General features: G+C 45.7%; 1 protein-coding gene across 3 annotated transcripts in view; it reads right to left on the reverse strand.

Annotated features, from left to right (window-relative positions):
* The window catches only part of LOC116953184 (astrotactin-2-like), a 483,535-nt gene that overhangs the window by 268,674 nt on the left and 191,936 nt on the right, over positions 1-22,925 (reverse strand). For all 3 annotated transcript variants that reach the window (XM_032973126.2, XM_032973123.2, XM_032973125.2), the window contains one exon: positions 8,974-9,058. In XM_032973126.2, the coding sequence (XP_032829017.2) occupies positions 8,974-9,058 (85 nt within the window). The remainder of the gene's footprint in view (positions 1-8,973; positions 9,059-22,925) is intronic.

Here is a 22,925-nt window from a genome sequence, read left to right on the forward strand (position 1 = left end):
CGAGTAAAAACAACCTGTTCCTTGCAGCCGATGCATTAGTGTTCAGCCGTCGGTGACTCTGGGACGAGACGCCGAGAATGCGCGTTGCACGTGAGCTGTCCCTCCCGGCCCACGCAGGCAAGTGTGCATCTTTTTGCTCGCCCCCCCCGTGCCAAAGATTGGAATTCTCAAACCGCGCGGTCCCGTTGCATCTGCAGGGACGTGAGCGTTATTCCGCTGAGCCACACAGCCGCACGTACTTATAAGATTAGAACACAGAGGCTGGTGGCTGCATGACGCATGGGTCAGGGCATTGAGCTGCCACTGCTGAGTGTGACGGCTTTTAGATCTGGATTTCAGCCACCCATGATTAAACTGGGTTCTCAAGTCGAGTTGCCCACCTGTCCTGCTTTTACTAGGGCCATCCTCTTTTTGAGGTGGCTGTCATGGGAAATCTGCAAGTCTTCGGAGGACATTAACAGTTCCCAGTTTTGTAATGATTCACCACTCAAGACAATGCATTTGCAGACTCCTGGACATCTGTGAAACTACTGAGCGTCTGTGCTTAATAGCTTATCGGATTCCTCCACACCTTTCTCACATCCCCTGTCCTCCCCCGCCTGCACATTTGTGACTTTGCAATGACATTTAGTTATGCAAACAAGCTGTAATCTCTCAAGTTGTCAGAGGCGTCATCAGCTTTTTGTTGTTGTTGTTTTGCATTACCCTTTTATTGTTGTTGGTGGCAGTGCAATGTTTCGTCCTATTAAGTATATACCATTACTGCTGAGCAGTGCCGGATTATCCTCGGAGCACAAGTAGCTACATATGCTACGGGTCACGCACTTTCAAGGGCCCTGTGCTAAATGCTTTCAAGCTATCAATTCCGGTGTAGTGATTCTGCACTTGCTCTATGACTATAGTACTATACTGCCTTCAACTTTTATGAATGACTGGGTGTTTAAGGTCAGCAATTTGTCGTATTAAATAAATATTCTGATTTACATATAGTTCCCACCTCTTATGACATTGTGAGATACTATTCATAATTAGGCTTTTTTTATTAGAAGTGGCAATCATATTTTCAAGCGTAGTGAGTTGATGGCCTCAGTCCGATCACCAATTACTGCTCAAAAAAGCCACTGCATGAACTTTGCGTCTTCACTTAATATTGAGCGAAAAAATCCCACTCTTGAGAATGAAAAATATCCCTTGGGACGTGGAAAAAAAAATGTCATGTAAGAGATCTCAGAACAATTTCCTTGAAGTCTGCTTCCGCGGGCCATTCTCTAACGCACACGGGGGGGCGGGGTGATGTGCCGCTCCGTGACGATTTCCAAATAGCGGACTTCATCTTGTAACTCGATGCCGACAGCGCACTTGGAATGAATTTGTGGATAGAAAAAAACTAAAATAAAAAAAACAGGGAGCTGTCGAGGATGGCACGAATCTCACTTGACATGGTGACGGATCTGACACACACACACACACCCTGGGCTACTTCTTATAAGGGGGGAAGACTGTGGCGGAGACTTCGGGACGCACGGCAGCATAAGCAAAAGACGCGGTGACAGTTTAAACACGCAGGCTTTACGCAGGCGGAGTGAACGGGGCATGCAGACAAACCAACGGACGCAAAAAGCCAACGAGGAACTGCGCATTGCCCTGCGTGTATTTTTGCATTATTTTTGTTACAAAGGAAAGCATAATTTACATAATAATTAGATTTTGCTTCAAGCTGCATTACCACGGCTGCAAAATACAAAAACTGCTTAAGGAAAAACAAATGCAAAGCTGCCTCGTCAAATTATAATTTCATCCCTGCTTTAAGAACATTACCTCCATAACATTGGTCGGCCTGAACAGAACAGAGTATTTAAAAAAAAAATCAATGCAACCTCTATTGCCCTATGGCCCACAAGTATATTCATAAAAATACATCATAGCCTATGCAAATAGCAAGGTATAAGTGCAGCTCTTTAATTTCTTGTTCAGTCCGCTGTTGGTTGGATAGGCCTTAAACTTGCTCAGGTGCGGTAGAGCGAGCGGCTCTCAGCCGAAAGGTCGTGAGTTCAAATCCTGGTTGGCAGTTGGCTCAGCCCATCATGCCTCTGGGGTCGATAAAACGATCAACCACTTTGTGGAGGCCACCAACATTGTTTCCCCCTCAGGATAAACTCAGCCCCATCATAGGAACGAGGAATTTCCACCAACGGCTCAGGGATGTACGCATAATAGATACGCCCTAACTAAATGATAATTTGAGCAAGAAATCACTTTTGACTTGAAGATTATGATGATGATGATGATTTACGAAGGTAGTTCAACTAAGGGGTTAATTCAAAAAGGGATCCTTTGCATACCTTACATGCAGTCATCCAAGTGACAAATGGCTTCCACATTTGCACGCATTCCCAAATGCCCAGAGACAACCAAGGTGTGGGACTTTTTTTTCTCCCTGTGTCTCATTTTATCATTATTCCACCGATGCCACAGGAATAAATCACCATAATCTTATTTGGGGGCTCTCTGGCACGTAACAAAAAAAAAATCCATACAATTATAATCGGCCAAAAAATTCATATGCATTTTCACTTCTGTCTTCGCTCTTATATTTCGTACAAAGGCGCGAGGCTCCGTACACGGAGGTCTGTATAGCGCCGGTGTGTACCGCAAATTCAGAATTCAAAAAATGGCTCGCTCCCAACCCCCCTCCCACCACCCCACTAGCCGATGCAAATTAAATTCCTGGTGGGATTTCTGTGACCAGCCGTGACTTAGAATGACTAGAATTAACAATATTCCGCAAGCCACGCGGGTATTTATTTATTTATATACCAGCCATATGAACACTTGTTCATTGTGCTGGGAATTCTGCAGCTGGCATTAATCGTTGTTGTTGTGGTTGTTGTTGTTTTGCTGTAGTTTGGTCACATATTAGCAGGGCATTTTAAATGTTTGTTTTGAATTACGATCCTTTGTATTGTCACGTGGTGGATATAGGGGCAACTGTTCCCTTCTGGGAATCGTGGAGATTTCAGAGCATTGCTATTCGAACATATTAACATTTTAATGAACAACAGTCACAAACGCAAGGTAAAAGTGCAGCCCTGAAAATGCCCACTCACGCCACTGCAGGGAAAAGGGCCTCCACCCTCTAGAGGGCCTCTGGCCTACTCTTCCATGCTGACCAGATGTCTCGAAAATGAGGGAGTATCTACATTTGATTCCACCACATGCTGCCTGCTGATCAAATTGTAAATGTTGTGGATTTACTCTCCAACACACCGGTGGGCTGAAGTAGTAAACTAATTGGCGCGTTTTGTTTACGTGACAAACCTTACTGGCTGTGTCGGGTGGTGGAGGGTTACGACGCATTTATACTTATGCGACCTAACCCAAAATCGTTTATTGTGAATAATATTGGTCGCGAAAGCCTAAGTGTTAAACCGATCAATTGTCGTTCGCACATCATGCTCAATAACGTGAGCATAATGTAAATGCAGGGCTGCACCTTTTACCTATTTACCACGTCTTCTAACACTGTGAATGGACAGGCAGAGCCACTGCGACCTATTCTGGCCCATATGAGGATGTGACGCGGGACGTGTGGCGTTCAGGGTGTGGCAGCGGACATTGCCGCTGTGTATGGAAATAGCTCTCAAACTTTCATTGTTCTTGCATCTGGCTTCCAGGCACCATAAAGCAGCTTAATAACGGCCTTCGGCAACGCATTTCAACCTTGGGAACCAACATCTTTCACTTTTTGAAATTGAAAGTGATAAATTGGGGCTATTGCTATTATGTGCTAAAAATAAAAGACTGAGTTTATTAACAAAGGATCTCATAATTGATCTGAATAAAACTGTCAACGGCACATTACATTTCCCATCTCTGTAGCTGCGCCTAAAAAAAATAAATTTCCATATCTTTTTTGATAACCCTATAGGCCGGGACAAGATCTTACGGTGTTTCTACCGCCAGTATAATTTTTTTTTATGGACTCGTACAAAAGGTGTTCCCGCGTCGCGGCGTAAACCTTGGCGCGGGGTTCCACCGACGTCAATTTAATTCACGGCGTCAGTTTACACACACGTGCCATGGTGACATTTACGCAAAAAAACAAAACTAGCCCAAGCCTGCTCGCTTGCCCATTAATATTCAGGCCAAACAAATAAAATCCACCGCAGACGCAAGAGTTAAACGGAAATCCGTGAATGCAACATGAGGCGCGGCGGCACAGCCTGATCACGCAGCAACATTTCGTCTGCACAAAAGTGATTCACAAAATAGGACTTTAGTTTAAAATCAACTGAGCCAAATGTCAAGGACTCAGTCCCGTGCATCACAATGGCGTGTGAGCTATGATTTGAAAATGAACGCTTACCCAATTGCAATCACTCTGGAAGCTGAGCTCTCTTTTATACATGTACAACTAAATAAAAATGGATATGAGCGAGCTGTATGCCAAGGTCAAAGCTTCTGTAAAATGGCTTCTAATATTTAAAAAAAAAAGTTGCTGCTATTCTGTAACGTATTATGCGTTATTGTATGCACCACTCTGTGTCTTGTGAAATATTGTCGCAGATAATATATACACATTGCATACGGAATACAGCAATGGGCTCAACTGTTCCATTTTACATGCGATGCAGAAAAAATACACGAGCCACTTTCATAAAAACCAACGTCAGGCTGCTTGACAGTTGCCAAAATGGCTGTCACTTAGCTTTTCACTGTAACAATAACATTGTGCACTTATATAAGGCACGTTTCACAAATGTCTCAAGGTGCCGTGCATAAAAATGAGAAAGGTAAAAAAATATAACTGCGTGGGAAAACAAGACCCGAAGACAAAAATAAAAACGAATTCGGGAGAAAAAACGAACTTGTTTAAAGAGAGGGAGAGCCTCATCACGACACGTAGGGAGTACCACAACCGGGGAGGCACCAGTAGAGAATTCCACAACTGGGGGGGGCACCAGTAGAGAATTCCACAACTGGGGGGGAGCACCAGTAGAGAGTTCCACAACTGGGGGGGGGGCACCAGTAGAGAATTCCACAACTTGGGAGGGGGCACCAGTAGAGAATTCCACAACTTGGGAGGGGGCACAAGTAGAGAATTCCACAACTGGGGGGGCGCACCAGTAGAGAGTTCCACAACTTGGGGGGGGGGCACCAGTAGAGAATTCCACATCTGGGGGGGCACCAGTAGACATTTACACAACTGGGGGGGGCACCAGTAGAGAGTTCCTCAACTGGGGGGGGGGCACCAGTAGAGTTCCACAACTGGGGGGGGCACCAGTAGAGAGTTCCACAACTGGGGGTGGGCACCAGTAGAGATTTACACAACTGGGTGGGGGGGGGCACCATTAGAGAGTTCCACAACTGGGGGGGGCACCAGTAGAGATTTACACAACTGAGTGGGGGGGGGGGCACCATTAGAGAGTTCCACAACTGGGGGTGGGAGGCCACTAGTAGAGAGTTCTACAGCTGGGGGTCCCACTGCAGTAAACACCCGATCAGCCCAAGACCGCAGCTCTGAGTTTGAATTTTATCGCAAGAGCAATTGCTTGATATGCAGCATACGGACAGCAGGGTGTGCATACTTCTGTGAAAAAGCTGCGCAGCGCCAGATCTGTATCGGAATGTTCATGTCGAACCCATCGCAAGACGCTCTTGAGAAAAGATTACGCAATTCAATTTATCTGAAAATGAATATAAAAAAAATTACGGGCTGAACATCCATGTTTAGTTTGATACTCTCGTGATGTATGTACGTGTGTGGAACTTCTTTCCAATCGCACTTAGCCAACTGTGCTCATCAGCAGTGCGATGTCTCTCTCGTCATCGTCATTAGCCATTATCCATTCACTGCTGGACAAAGGCCTCCCTCAGCCGTGGCCGTCTCTCTCCGTATAGCCCCCTTGCACACGAGCCCATTTCATTGCTCCGTCTCCCCAGTGGACGCACCCATGCGCGTCTACCCTTACTTCGGCTGCAACTCTGTCACGAATCTCGACCACCGGCCATCATCCAATTTTTTGCCGATGTGTCTCACCCAAGCATCCCTACTTTTCGTTTTCATTAACAGTCAACACGGCATTTCTAACTCGTGGTACGCCGATGTACGTGTTTCTCTCCGTGCCTCTGGCGTGCCTAATGGCTTTTCAGATGTTGCTCAATTTACTTTGTCACAGTTCACGTTTCCGATCCATAGGTCACAGCAGGTAGTGTGCACTGATTGATAACTCTCCTCTTCGGCCACATTGGCGTACGTTGATTTCCGTTATCAGATTATACTTTCCACTCCACCTTGCTCTCGTCGTCATCTTCATTTCAGATTGGTGACCCCGCTCCCGGCCATGAATTACCGTCCACTGTCGTATTTTCCATTTGCGTCCCTCCGATATAAATCATCAATATTTACACGAGTAAATGCCACCGTAAATATGTGCGCTGGTCGTGAGTACATTAAAAGAGTACGTGAAGGAACAGTCCTACAATGCCTTGCTTATGCCAATGCTGGCAGAATTGGCTTCCACAAGAGAAGGAGTTCCCGAGAGCCCCTCCAGAGGGTATGTTGGCCAACTTCTACCACGCTGGCAAAGACGTCTTTGGATCCGGTGGGAGCAACCCACACTTTACCCCGCCAATCGATTAACCATGGTTGTACCCATTTATACCGCTTTTTGGTGGACAGCGGCAGGGTTGGATTCAGGAAACTCGCCCCATCGTTTCAACTGCCGATGCCAGGATATTAAATCGAACCGGCGACCTTCTGGATCACAAGCCCAGTGCTCTCACCATTTCAGAAACATGGCAGCATCTTAAATGCATGAATCAAATTGGAAAAAAAAAATCAGCACTTACATCATTACCGCTGTCTAGTCAAACTATATATATATTCAAAGAAGGAAGGGCAGCTACCTGAAACATCAGTCTGTGGAATAGTTTCATGTCATTAGTTCGGGTCAATGATGAGTGTGGTGAGATTTTATTTTTCGTGTGCTCTACTGCCAAGGAATTATCTTAATGTTGTGCATAAGTGTAATTTGTGCTGAAAGATAGAGTGAAAATAATGTTTTAAACGGCATATTTTTCCCTGATTAAATTGAACCTTTTAATCAACTAGAGTTCATTAAGATGTTAAATTCATTTCTCATTTCTGAGCAAATAGGGGGTGCGGAGTTTGTATTAAAATAACTCAGAAAAACCCCTTCCATTTAATTTTCAAATGAACAGACTCCATATACATAATGGATGGAGATAAAAATTGGATTTCATACAAAGGGTGATAGCACTTGTCAACACAATTTGAGGATATAAACCCGAATAGAATTTTGTAGAACATGAACCCCAGTAATTGATGCATCAACAATGCAATTTATCAGACAATTTGCTTCCATTGTGCTTGACTGAGGATGGCCTCCTATCTCGCAGAGTATGCAGACGGGACGGGAAAGATTTAAGTGTAGATGTTCATTCAAACCAGTCAAGGGTAAACTCTACGTACCATGCTGGCACGGGTGTCACTGCACAAGCAGTGAAAGGCTTTCTACGAAAGGTCACAGCCAGTGCAACAGTGGATTAAAATGTATTATATCTTTTAATTATTAATATTATATATTTTTTGACATGTGCCATGTGTCTCCAAGGATTAAAGCTTGACGATAAAAAATGATAATGCCTCTACATAAGCGGTTTGAATGAAGCAACACAACGCTTTGAATATTATTCCTAATAAAAAATAAAATAAAAACATCAACATCAAAACACTTTGAAAAGGTCACCAGTGCTGCAACAATAATATCATTATACAGGCATGAACATCAGTTTGGATTGTTGCGGTGCACAAAAGCTTGAGACTGTAAGGATGTTGTTTAGTACAGTACACAAGCGAGACTCGGGAATGGACACCGACTTAAGTTATGTACAAGATAAGAGCTGCGATTATTCGCCAAGTCAAAATATGTGTGTGCAATATTTTCAGAGGGCGTGAGAGCTTGAGTAGAAAGCAGGATATACCAAATACGATTGTAGCATATATTACTCATTCTCTCTAGCGATGAACATTCGTTTAAATCTTGTTTAACATTCACTGTGCCATGCCCCCCCCCCCTCTTCCCGCTGACTTTTCTCGGCCCCCTACCCCCGTCTCATCACAACATTTCGACTGCAACACAAGCAGTCATCATCAGGTGTGAAAACCAACGGCAAGAACATTTGAAAGAAGTGGCGGTCCGCATTTATTTATTTATTTTCAAACATCAGCGCCATGTTAGCACCACGGATAGCTATCCGGATAGCTATCCGTGGTGCTAACGTTTAAAAATACATAAATACAAACCGCCACTTCTTTCAAATGTTCTTGCCGTTGGTTTTCACACCTGATGATGACTGCTTGTGTTGCAGTCGAAACGTCGTGAGAATTTTATTGTTTTATATATATTATTATTTAATTGTTTCCCTTCAACGTGACTTTACCGAAAGAACCAAGAATATAGGTGGAACATTATTGCGCTTGTTGCAGCGTAGGAAGACATCGTTCAGCAGCTGACTGATCATTGGCTGATGTATGCATGTATGTTGAACTTCTTTTGCACCGTATGTAGCCAACTGTGCTAATCCGAGATGCGGGGGGAAAGACAACAAACTAAACACAAAAAGCAGATCTAGAGAAAATAGTTTTCAATTGAGATATTATTCAGACCGGGGTGGGGGGCCGAGAAAAGTCAGCGGAAGGGGGGGGGCATGGCACAGTGAATGTTAAACAAGATTTAAACGAATGTTCATCGCTAGAGAGAATGAGTAATATATGCTACGATCGTATTTGGTATATCCTGCTTTCTACTCAAGCTCTCACCCCCTCTGAAAATATTGCACACACATATTTTGACTTGGTGAATAATCGCAGCTCTTATCTTGTACATAACTTAAGTCGGTGGTGGTGGTGGTGCAGGCAGTTTGTGTCACGTGTCACGAGAGACTCACCCTTGGTTTAGTTCCCACTGCTTGCGCACGCAAAGGTGGCTGTAGACAGGGTCAGGTAGGTAGCCATCCCGGCAGCTGCAGTCTCCTGCAGTGGACAGATGGGATCAGAGTTCAGGTGGAGAAGGGGTTCGGACGATGGGGAAAAGACTCGGGATCTAGCGATGCGACGATCCAGCGATAAATCGCACAGCATGAGATCCGTGTTAATCGTGTAGTCCGTTTTGCAGGAAAAAAAACGCCATTTCGTTACATGCCGTCGGTCAGGTTATCTTCGCTTCAAATCGTCCAGACGAAAATGTTCATGAATTTGCCAAGCAATTATATTTCGACAGAAATAGCTACCGTCAATTGAATACGTGCTCCGTGAAATGTTATTGGGAGCAATTCATTTGCGTGGGGGTTATACAGCATAATTATCTTCATCGCTCAATGAATTATCAATTATATTATCACGCGACTAACAGCATGTGCGTTATCGATTGTAAGGTTGCATTAGAGGGCATGATAGTCTCATGTCAAGCGAACTGCATGCCGTTGAAGAACGTCCGAGTGAACTTTAGTTTTACCAGAAACACAGCAAAGCAGGAGGACACAGAAATAAATACAATTTACAAATCTTCTTTGGTTCTTTCGGTAAAGTCACGTAGAATGAGAATAAAATAATAAATTGATAAAATAAAATAACAATAATATTCTCACGACGTTTCGGCCACAACACAAGCGGCCTTCATCAGGTGAAGGGACGAGACTGTCTGGTAGGACAGCGCTGGAGTGAAAGAGCCACGTTCAGATCACGACCTCTAAGCTGTGTGAGAGGAAACAAAGCGCCTTAGAGTCGCGGCATCTCTTCAGAAAGGTGAGAGACTCGATTAGTTGAGCCTTCTTATCCCGGAGTCTGTTGAATGATCTTAAGGATGTGTGGAATCCCTCCCCGTAGAGGCGGTTAAATTTCGATTTAAAGCTTTCGTGACTGCAATGATTCATCTTCTTTGGTTCTTTCGGTAAAGTCACGTAGAATGAGAATAAAATAATAAATTGATAACAATTTACAAAGTTGTGAAAAACTGACATCAGAATAACCAGCGAGGTGTCTGAGCAGCAGAGCAAGCGGCTCACAGTCAAAGTTTGCAAGTTTAAACCTTGGTTTAGGAGTCTAAAATATGAATATCTCTGCGGTCGATAAAATTACTATCGCTTTGTGTGGTAAAGTCAATAGTCGTTGTCCTATGGCGATGTTCGCCCCCAACATAGGAATGTGGAATTTCCATCACTGGCTCTGCAGGGCTGTATATGGGGAAATGAGCACCAATGCCTCAATGCTCATTGTGGAAGGAAAACACTGACTTTTGACTCCGCCGCTTGCTAAGTTATTACAGCCGGTAAGCCTCCTTAAATATCAGCATGATCGCTGCGTCGTGAAACGTGACATCGCACCGTGGAAAATCACAATCGCAGAAACCCTGGAAAAAATACGGTCAGTAATTTACATGTAACTTCCTATGTGTGCGAAACACACAGTCTGGGGGTGTATCAAGTATTGTCAGGAGGAAGACAACCTTGGGGAATCGTACAGGTTATGGATATGTATACAGTGTCAGTTATGGGCAGAGTATGCATATTTACATCCATACATACAAAAATTTGGATGCTGCCTGGGTATAATGGTGAGCATGCTGCACTTGCAATCCAGAGGTCATTGGTTCAATTCCTACTTCCAGCACGGCAGTTTATGGAACGTTTACATTTTCTTAACACCCCCCCCATCGCCTCTGTTCACCCAGCAGTATAAATGGGTTCACGACATTTAGTCCATCGGCCGGTGGCATGTGGTGGGTTCAATTGTGGGTACTCTCAGCTCTTCCAAAACACCTGGACAGTTTGGATGAATAGGCCATAATAGCCTCAAGAGGGGGCTTGTGTTATTTACAAAGCAATAGATATTTAGCGGATGCCAGAGAAGTGCACAAGAGTGCATGTTTGGACCAGGCCACGACTGGGTATTGCAGGCCATGTGTCTATATCCACGGAAGACGACTGCTGTGGCCGTTAGATAGCACCAAGAGGTAGAATGTTTAATACCCAAAACTGACAATCATTTGACCACCCTCATATCCATTTTAAATTGTCTAATCGCTCTGCCACACCTCAGGTCTACCTGTTGTTCAACTACCACTTAAAACCGGTGTCTAGGTCAGCTGAAGGTCACGCACCATGGACGGAACATGGCACAAGAACGTCAGCGAAGTGGCTTGACCTTCAATTGTGATTATAAATGTCTTCACTTTGACTGTTAAAATGACTGTGAAATCGGTGGGGCCACAACTATTCACGTTTGGCATTGATAATTATTGACTTTCCATAAAACGACTCGAGCGTGACCTCGGTTAAGTGAAATGCATCTTGCAGATGAATGTGGAACAGATTTGCAAGAGAGGTAATGTTATCACGAGCCGTGGCCAATCCTATTTAAACGGGGCTACAGGTTCATAAACTGTTTGAAAAAGCAACCAACTTCTAAGTTGTCTACTTAAAGTGACATTCAGACCTCAAGCAGACATTTTTTTTAAACTTAATTCTTAAATCTGAATATTTTCAATTGCGCAGTTTTTTCTTCTTCAATGAACCAAATGTATTATTCTGCCTCTTCCCCTGCAGACCACAAGTCATTTCCCTGCTCACACAAAGCACAACACCCGACTCTTGGAGCCCTAAGTATAAGGTCAAAAAAAATATGGTCATTGCTGGAATATGAAATGAGTTTCCGCATGTAATATGTGGAAAGGCCAGAGAAAATGTGTCTTTAGTCGGATTTAGATGTCCACTTTTTGGCTTTCTCCCACACATATACGCTTATGTATTTGGTCAGATCAAGAGGTAAAGGGGCAGCCCTGCAATTGCTCGCCTCTCTATTTAAACTTTTTCATATTCCAGTCCGTGATCAATAACTGCCATGAGCACGCATTCCGTGATGTGTTCTCCAGTTGTCTCTCTGCAACTGATATCTTTACGTACGGAAACACAAGAGTGCATCTGTGCTGGTAGTGAATAAACCAAGATGACGGCGCAGCCCTGCAATTGCATTCTAATGCCACTGCTGGCAGAAAGTCTTCCACGAGAGGGAGAAAGAGTGCCCCGTTAGAGGCCAGATGTCTTAGGTGGAAGAGGTGGGTGTGCCCACAATTTGCCTCCGCATTATTAACTGTATTTATATCGCATCTATACTGCTGGCTGGACAGAGGTTGGTGGCATTTAAGAACCAGCGACCTCCTTATTGCAAGTCCAGTAATAATAACTGTCGGCGACCGAAGATAGCTTTAGTCACAGCCGTCCATTTTTACAATTCTTCGGATTCACTGTAAATGTTTGAGGCTCCAACAGCTAAAACTAAACGCAATGTGTCGATTAGCTTAAGGGCAGTAAGTGTATTTTGAGAAACGCACACACATTCGGCAATCGACTCTTCTTCGCGCATCGGCATCGCCGCGGTGCGCTCCAAGAGAGCCGTAATGCCGCATTCACCGTGACGTGCAAATAAATAAAATGACGACGCCGCGATTGGCAAGTCACCAACGCGACATGCGTGCCGGGGTAATGACATTGCTGCCACGGCAAAAAGGCCACTCGTGAAGCGCCCGCAATTCGTCCTTCGTGCGGACTGAGCCCAGTCGGCTCTGACGGGTATTTTTGTTTCTTTTGTTTGTCATTGGGAGTTCGTAAAGGGCCATAACATCGGCACACAACCCACAAGGTGCTGTGAAGGGTCTCCTCCGGGCACTGCGAGCAGACATCATCATTGCCGTACGCTGGCAGCGCACACTCAGCGAAAGCGCTGTACCGTTGTTGTTGTTGTTGTTGTACGTTTGTTGTTAACCCTTCGCCTGACCGCCGCTGACGAAGGCGATTCGCCCCTCTCCACCCGGCGGCGCGGTGAACTGCCGCAAGCTCAGGGTCACAATTCGATTCAAGTAACCGACTCCTCCTCCTCTTGATAAATGTTTTTTTTTTTTTTACACGGCAGGCGAATGGTTGTCACCTCGAGCAGCTTGACGCAACAAATTTGCGAGTTTAAGAATAAAGATGAACCATCGAACGGATGAATTGTCACATCTACAGTATAGGTACCCTAACCCTGCCCCCTCCCAAATGATAAACTGATATTGAAGGCACCCAAGCCACATTCAAAGCCCCTGCGTCTCGTCCCTTGGCGCTTTGCACGCTCAAACACGCATCCATGCTCGTTATTAAGGCCATTAAAAGCAAATGTGCTCCTGGACGCGAAATGTTAAAGTGGGCAATCCAGGAGCTCCACAAAAAAAAAAAAAACAGAACAAATGAATGGCTAATGTAAATCCACAACAGCTTGCTTATGTATAGTCTATAATCCAGCCGCAATAGTTTCTGTTTTGTTTTCATACACGTACAATGTGATCATTAAAATCACGTAACAACTGTTCATTCCACGCAGTTGCCAACGGTGCATGGCCCACCGCCGCGCTAAACAGCGGTGGGCGATTCGGAAGGCTGCTTGGAACGACGCCGCCGCAACTGTCCTCACCAGCCGACCGTGGTATAAACAAGTTCTGAGAATCGTGCACACGCGTGGATCCTGCAACGCTCTCGAGACCGCGTTTTACCCTCCGAAGCGTTTAACACTCTCCCGTTCCCGACGACGTACGCGTAGGACGTGTGCGTCATCGGCGATGCGCCTCTCAACGTCAAATTAACGCCGAGCCGCCCCATCGGGCAAGTCGCTAACAGCAACGTAACTTTATGCTGACGTCTGGTTTACGTCACATCATTATTAACCCGTCATCATGCCCTCAGGTTGCAGACAGATGGCGCAGACCGACAAAGCTAGTGGCTGATGACACTGTCATCCATTGTTGTAAAGCATTAACAAAATAAGAGTATGGGGCGGGGGGGGGGAAATGCATCTAAACCAAAAAGTGCGTGCGGAAATAGTCCGGCACGCTGACCCCTTGTCGCCGCCGACAATAAAATAGCGGCCGGTCCATTTGCGGCGGAGAGATTCCTTCTCCGTGTTTGGTGTGATAACGAAAGCGGTCTCTGACAGGCTTGGCCAAAAAGGGTTGAGATCCCATCCATAACTGTCCAGAGGTGTGAGTTCTGACGGATGGCAGGGCTATGGCTCATTATGCCAGGCTATTAAGTTCAAGGGACAGTTTCTCCTTTTTATTTATATATATATATGATTTCCCAGGATAAAACATGATTCGTCTGGATTTTTTTTTCTTCCTTCCATCAGGTGGGCAGCTAGAGGCTTCCCTGACAGGTACCGCTCCAGATGTGGAGGATTTGCAAGTACAATTTTTCATTTCAAGTTTTTGTCAAAAAAACTCAATAGTTATTTCATTATTCGTATATTTGACTCTTATTATTATCATCATTACTACTACTACCACTAAGGTATCCGCGGTTGTGCTGTACAGGTCTCTGATGTATTTTTGAGTTGTACCCCACGTTGTTCAGAATGTTCAATGATGTTTCACTCCACATGCTGGGAGCTTCTTTAGAAACTGACTCAACCACCCACCCACTCACCCACCAAACTATCCACTCATACACCAACAAACTCACTCACGGAACCACCCACCCATCAACTCACTCATCCACCCATTCCCTTACCCACCTACCCAATCAGTCGCCCACCTAATGACTCACTCACTCCCTTGCCCACTCACTCAATCGCCCTCCTACCCACACACACACTCGCCCACCTACCCACTGCCTCACTCCTGAACAAGCTTTTAGCTACGTGGAGCGAAGAGTTGAACATCAAGCCAGGCAACACGTGGTACAACCCGAAAACACATCGGTGAACCACGCATATATACTGTATGTGTCCATTATTATCTAAAATGTGTGAGCTCACTTAAGTGTCAATGTAAATGTTGAGGCCTGTGAATGTATCTGCAATGAAATACAGAAACTCAGGTGGCAGTACACTGGGAATAAATCCCAGTATTTGCGCGCCGTAAAGGCGACGTTTGCGCAAGCACAGCTGAGTTTACCGAAAGTAACCACCCTATGGCCAAAAGGGCACAGGGGAAGGCCCTCCAAAGTGACTGTGGAAGACTTGAGGGCAGCCGTTGTACATTAATGGGACAAGACGCGTGACTTTCCGTCCACTTCACAGTTCGCAGAGGCACGCGCGCGCGTTTTTGTTGTTGTTTATTGTTGCAAACTAATCTTTGGTCAAGATTAACGGCGACGCCTCCACGATTTCAGGCGTCTCAGACACGTTCAAGGTGTGGGCAATGGTTCGCGCAATGGCTCGTGCAATCGCGACCAAGTATTTTTTTGTGTGTTTTGTTTTGTTTGACCCGGGGCATCGTGCGCCAAACCAATTAGGAACTGGCCATGCAGAGGGATATGATTTGCCCACCCCTTTGTGGCCAGGGAGACATGCTCGTGTGAATGCCACGCGTTCAGACTCCGCGCGTAGAGCTTCATGCGAGTGCCAGACTAATGACTTTCAACGTTAATGCGGGATAGCTCCCTCTCAAACTGTTGATAAACATCGTCAAAATTACATCCCACGTGCGTCGATGTGTTCGCACGATTTTACCTACTTCAACTGCGAGGTTGTCTCACTTGTCAATAAGTATACATATAAATAAAAACGCGCATTTGGTATTCGCGCCTTTGGAACAGCGCATAACCTACCACTGCCCATTCGTGGTAATGTCACATTCTGTTCTCCCGTGTTTATGCGCGTGCGTGTGTGATACTGGAGGGGAGTGGTGGCGCAGCAGTGAGTACGCTACTCTACGAATCCGGCGATCCGGGTTCCATTGCCGCTCACGGTCAACACCAGTGACTGTTATCTGAACTGGTCCTGGGTCTCCCCTAGGTCGACTCGGCCTCAAATGAGTACCTGGTGCAGTCGCGAATTTTTTTTTTCAGGCTACAGTCTACATTATAGACTGCCAGTACACTCACCCAGCTTAATAACAATTGCTACAGTCTACATTATAGACTGCCAGTACACTCACCAAACTTAATAACCAGGCTACAGTCTACATTATAGACTGCCAGTACGCTCACTCAGGTTAAGAACCAGGCTACAGTCTACATTATAGACTGCCAGTACACTCACTCCGATTAAGAACTAGGCTACAGTATTATTTTTATTTATTTTTGTTAACTTTATTTTTTATTATTATTCATTTTTTTATCCACGTGGCTTTACCGAAAGAACCAAAGAATATGTGTAAACATCGCCACTAGGGAGACAAAGGCGGCCAGGTGTGGTTCTGGCGATCCGCCCCTGTGTGTCCGTGCCAATCTTCATAGGTGCTCGCGAACAGCACTTGCCCAAACAGTCTATTAAGGCTATACGGAGGATCTCTGTCTTTGACGTTGGAGGCATAGGAGCGATGCTCTCAACAACGAGCGGAATGCCGGGTGGCTAAAACGCATCAAGTTGGTGCATCTGCCAGTCATCTCAGTCAGTCAACCCATGGCACCTGGGTATGTCCTGTGACCTCATGCCAATGGGCCTTCGACACTTCACGTGACCTCAAAGTGCACCTAGCATGGCACAACTGCCCTGGTGACGTCACTGCCATTTAGTGGTGAATGGTTGTTATTGTTGTTGTGCTTTTTATCCCTGTGTTGGTAATTCAACCACCAACCCATCCAATAACTCACATACTCACCGACCTACCAACCCATCCACTCACCCATACACTCGCTCACCCACCTCCCCTCCGATCCACTCACTTAAGAATAAAAAAAAAACCTGTTTATAAAGTAGAGAACATTTAAAAAAATGACCCAGGTCACCCTTCCAAGAGGCAACGTAGCATGCATCTCAACGGGTGCATTTCATCTCCTTGTTAATTGCAGGGTACAAACAAACTTACGTATTCCTGACAGAGGTAAGTTAACAGGGCATACATTGTGCAGTGTGAAAGGATAAGCCAGATAACATGCAAATTGCTTATTTGTGTTCAGAATTTTTATTTAGTGATTCTTCAAGATGGATATTGATTGAGCATGCATGGTTGGTCCACAGCGAGAATGCTCCATATAATTGGTAGGATTTTTTGTTTAAAATATTCAAACAGAAAACACGTTCGTGATGTCGGTGTGTGAAAAATCAACTTCCACCGATAATAACAGTAATGCTCTTCATGTAACCAGTACCGCCTCCCTGAATGTTAAGAATCGTTCCCAGGAGGATCCTGCATTGGGATGCGTGGCCAATTACATTACATTGACGAGTGTTTGCCTTCACGCCGGATGAAATCAGAGAAGATAACGCTCAAAGCTCCACACGGACGAATTCAAGAATTCAATACTTTATTGCAATTCCCTTGCCACCTCGAGCCTAGAACACCTGCTTTTCCAATATTAACCAAGCTAAATGCCTGCTTAGCTTCCAACATTCTAATAGATAATCAGGGCACATGCAAAGTTGTATGGGGATGTACTATCGCAACAAAATAATATGCTGCAATATGATTGGAACTCAAAATATTGGTCAGTAACACTGTGGCCTTAACATATATAGTAGGCAACGTTTGGACAATTGCTCTTCTTCACAGCATATTATAAAAAATGGTGATGCGTCATTATATAAAATGTCCCGTTTTTTAATTAATGTATTTTAAGACAGTGTTAATTGACAAATGCTTATTGCTCATGCACTACTGCCAATGCATCAGCAGCATCACTAACCAATGTGCAATGGCGATGGGATTATTTTTTTACATGAAACCAACACACACGGTGAAACCTCCCCTTAATGGACTGGATTGCAAGTTTTTTTTTTTAACATATCACGGAGCACAGTAATTTAGATGATTTAATGTAGAGAATTAAAATTCAATTAAAAACACGCGTCTACTTCATTTAACGGGTAAAAATTGACTCCGTATCGGCGGTACGCACGGTGCAGTCAGTGGCTTTATCGTCATTCCTCATGTTTCAATTTGGATAACAACAGCGACCCTGATTAATTCTCTCAGCCTCTCATGCCAACCAACAGTCCTGTGGTGACGAGCGGAATGCATAAAGCCCAGGGTCAAGCACGATGAGCTACGCGCTCGCGGGCAAAATACATTTTGGCCACCGCGCAATGCGCACGCTTGGCCCAACAAAAAAATTACATCCGGGGGGACGGGGGAAGGCAGAGCTCAGAGGGCAGAGCGCTCAGCCGGCACCACTTGAAGCCTGGGTTCGAATTCAGGATTTCAGCTTAATCCAAGTAAAAGTAAAATAGCAGGCTTCACCCCTTCTGGTAAACAATACGGGTACAGTGAGGGAAAAAAGTATTTGATCCCCGGCTGATTTTGTACGTTTGCCTACTGACAAATTAATGATCAGTCTATAATTTTAATGGTAGGTTTATTTGAACAGTGAGAGACAGAATAACAACAACAAAATCCAGAAAAACGCCTGTCAAAAATGTTATAAATTGATTTGCATTTTAATGAGGGAAATAAGTATTTCACCCCTCTGAAAAACATGACTAAGTACTTGGTGGCAAAACCCTTGTTGGCAATCACAGAGGTCAGATGTTTCTTGTAGTTGGCCACCAGGTTTGCACACATCTCAGGAGGAATTTTGTCCCACTCCTCTTTGCTGATCTTCTCCAAGTCATTAAAGTTTCGAGGTTGACGTTTGGCAACTCGAACCTTCAGCTCCCTCCACAGATTTTCTATGGGATTAAGGTCTGGAGACTGGCTAGGCCACTCCAGGACCTTAATGTGCTTCTTCTTGAGCCACTCCTTTGTTGCCTTGGCCATGTGTTTTGGGTCATTGTCACGCTGGAATACCCATCCATGACCCATTTTCAATGCCCTGGCTGAGGGAAGGAGGTTCTCACCCAAGATTTGACGGTACATGGCCCCGTCCATCGTCCCTTTGATGCGGTGAAGTTGTCCTGTCCCCTTAGCAGAAAAACACCCCCAAGCATAATGTTTCCACCTCCATGTTTGACGGTGGGGATAGTGTTCTTGGGGTCATAGGCAGCATTCCTCCTCCTCCAAACACGGCGAGTTGAGTTGATGCCAAAGAGCTCCATTTTGGTCTCATCTGACCACAACACTTTCACCCAGTTGTCCTCTGAATCATTCAGATGTTCATTGGCAAACTTCAGACGGGCATGTATATGTGCTTTCTTGAGCAGGTTGACCTTGCGGGCGCTGCAGGATTTCAGTCCTTCACGGCGTAGTGTGTTACCAATTGATTTCTTGGTGACTATGGTCCCAGCTGCCTTGAGATCATTGACAAGATCCTCCCGTGTAGTTCTGGGCTGATTCCTCACCGTTCTCATGATCATTGCAACCCCACGAGGTGAGATCTTGCATGGAGCCCCAGGCCGAGGGAGATTGACGGTTATTTTGTGTTTCTTCCATTTGCGAATAATCGCACCAACCGTTGTCACCTTCTCACCAAGCTGCTTGGCAATGGTCTTGTAGCCCATTCCAGCCTTGTGTAGGTCTACAATCTTGTCCCTGACATCCTTGGAGAGCTCTTTGGTCTTGGCCATGGTGGAGAGTTTGGAATATGATTGACTGATTGCTTCTGTGGACAGGCGTCTTTTATACAGGTAACGAGCTGAGATTAGGAGCACTCCCTTTAAGAGTGTGCTCCTAATCTCAGCTCGTTACCTGTATAAAAGACACCTGGGAGCCAGAAATCTTTCTGATTGAGAGGGGGTCAAATACTTATTTCCCTCATTAAAATTCAAATCAATTTATAACATTTTTGACATGCGTTTTTCTGCATGTTTTTGTTGTTATTCTGTCTCTCACTGTTCAAATAAACCTACCATTAACATTATAGACTGATCATTTCTTTGTCAGTGGGCAAATGTACAAAATCAGCAGGGGATCAAATACTTTTTTCCCTCACTGTTAGTGTTAAGATGTTCAAACACCAAATAGACACACCTATTACAAAGCACAATGTCTGCATTAACCACGCACACACACACACAGTCATGGTGAAACATGCGTACAGATATGCCCTGGTAATCTATGCATTGTCCTCGAAACTGCTTTGTCTCTTCATGATCGTGTTTCATCAGTGCTGGACCAGAGAGCGCCAAAAGCTGAACAGCACACAGACGATGCAGACGCCAAAGCATTAATAGCTTGTGTTAAGCAGTTTTTATCTACAGGACCCTTTTTTGCCAGTATTAAGATGATAAAAAAGCAGAAAAGGCTGTACCCTCTCTGGCAATAACGCAGGAGGTGTTAAGATTTTTAAAGACTAGATAGACACCTATTACAAGGCATTATTAAGTCTGAATTAAACACGCATGCTTGTGGTAAAACAGGTGATCAAGTGTAATCAGTTGATGGTCTCAGTGTGACCCGCCCATGCTGGACATCTGTGACAAAAGAGCTTCACAGCTCGTCGGATTCCTCCGGTCTCAATAAAGATTACAAAAACGTGTTGATGGTCACCAAAGACTGCGCAAGCGTTACATTTGGTTCCGCGCTCAATTTGGCCACATTCCAGCTGCGAGGCTTAAAATGTCGGTTTGACCGGCGTGCGATGGACATTACCCACACGCCGGTCAAGAGCGGGTGGGAAAGTGCTGCCCCCTTACTGCGTTTGACCAGAGGTCACCTGTAGGGCGCTCAGAGGTAGCTCTGTGATATCCGCTTCCGTGGGCCATTCTCCAACATGAAAGATTGCGCTGCTCTGCGAGAGATCTGCAAGGGTGCATTTTCTCGTGATGCAACGCTGACCGCATAATCTGGATAAAATCGGGGCGAGGGGGTGGCGGGATATTTCAAAATTTTATTTTGCAAAAAAAGCAAATTGTACATCTTTAGCTTCCTCGTATTCATAACGAGACTTTCAGAGCTCCTTGTTTTCTATTCCAGTGGGACCCACCAAAATGTGGCAACTTAGTGTTGACCCAGGAATGGGTGGCGACGCAAAACTAAGGATATGCATTCCCCCCCCCCCCCCCGTAACGAGTGCAAAGACACGCAATTAGAGGCACTTTTGAGCATTCAGCTCCTGACTATCGGCCCGTATTTCTCATGGGACCGGCAAAAAGCGAGATACATATTAACGTACTATCTAATAAGCCTAAAATGAGCTCCAAACTAATTTACCTTCATGTAAATCAGTCCTGTTCTCATGAGAAGCGGCTGCCTGCCAGAGCGGGCGGGCGAGGATTTTTTTGCGATTCTTTCCGGCTTTTCGTTTTGCCTCGCAGCCGTGTCTCCTGAGCGTGACGGCGTGCGAGCGAGCAAAACATGAACATCCCCCCACCACCCCCTCCCCCCTGCAACCTTTCGCGGGCCGTTGGACTGATGGACGGTCAGGCAAGAGGGTGGGATGGTGGGGTGGGAGCTTTGCTCAGTGTGGGCATTCGTTTGCACGCATTGGCGGCGGCGGTCAGAACGACGACTCGCAAAACTGTTGCCGATGCTTTCCAACGAAATAGGATTGCGACAACGGAGGCACTCCATGGCAGCTTAAGCGGGCAGAGAGTCGCGAAGGTGGGTGCCGTTGACATTTACTTTGGAGGTTTCCGTGCTGGGCCCTAGTACCACAAGTTGAGTGCGGCTCGATAGAGATTTTGGTATGTAGCCCAACAACAACAAAGATATTGGCAGGGTGCAAGTGATCACCCTGACCCGTACAAACGGGCGCATCTAAATAAGATCCCAGTTGTGATTGGGATCCAAGAGAGAGTAGCAGAGGGAAGAGAAATAAAATAGTAGAGAATGAAAGAGAAGAATAAAGGTGGGAGCCAGGTAAAGGTTGGGGCAAGATGATCAAGTCAGGGACCCAGTCCAGACGCTGCTGACTTTCACACTTTTCGACGAAACTTTCTTTGACGCAGGAAAAGAATATCTGCGGAAGTGCGAGTGGCCCGGAGCACTCGTCCCTGGTAAGGGTGTCAGGGACGAGTACTCGCGGGGCGCTCCCGCAGATTTCCTGAATTAAAAAATCCAGTCACCCGACGCGAGCGAATCGACCTCGTGAACGCCCCAGGTGGCCACCCCACATGACCAACTCAGTGCCTCGTAGTTCTCAGCCATAGTAAGATGTCGGTATGGAGCCCTTCATAGCCATGGACAGACTGTTAGGGCACGTGTGCTGTGAGTGAGCACCTGTGAAGGCCAGCACGGCACATGAGGGGGTGGGTGGCCAACACCACAGCAGGCCGCTTTTTTCTCCCGAGTGGCGATGTTTACACACCGCACCAGGTACTCATTTGAGGCTGAGTCAACCTAGGGGAGACCCAGGACCGGTTCAGATAATCGGCACAGGTGTCGGCCGTGAGCGGGAATCGAACTCGGGCCGCCGGGTTCGTAGCGCAGCGTAGCGCTATCCGCTACACGCTACCGCTCCCCTCAAGCAAATTAACTTGCTCCTAAAATAATGTAATACGGAAGACCAGAAAGCCATCTATGAAATAAAAGCATAAATTCCCCTTCCTGGAATATTTTTGTTGTTGTTGTGAAAATGAAATGGTTCAACACGCACCCCGGCTCACGGTACCCAATTACACCGAGACACAGGAAGAGAGACTCATGGATCTCGGACCAAAGACAAATTATGGCCATAATTGAGGAACGTAGATTGGGAAGCGAACCCAATCATCCCACCTTCCTCGGCGTTCGGGGCTTTTGTCCGCGGAGTTTCTCTACCGCTCTCCCCCAACATCGCGGTTTGTGCTCTGTACCAGATTTCTACGAGAAAAAACATCGAACAAAAAACATTAAATGGCTCACTGTTTCCATGGTCACACCTGGTGAAAGCCATCCCTTCCTTGTGGACGTCGACTCCCCCCCCCCCCCCGACCTCTCTCTCTTGAGCATCTGTACGTGCACTGCCAGTAGATGCATCCACAACGGTTATTCGGCCTCCAGCCTCTCGCTTGTATGTATTTGTGTGATCTGAAATCCAGAGCTAGGCTGTTACACACACGCCGTTTATTTTTGTTC

Source organism: Petromyzon marinus, chromosome 50 (assembly GCF_048934315.1).
Source record: "Petromyzon marinus isolate PM22_M1 ecotype Great Lakes invasive population chromosome 50, UKy_Petmar_22M1.pri1.0, whole genome shotgun sequence".
In the NCBI taxonomy this organism is placed as follows: Eukaryota; Metazoa; Chordata; class Hyperoartia; order Petromyzontiformes; family Petromyzontidae; genus Petromyzon; species Petromyzon marinus.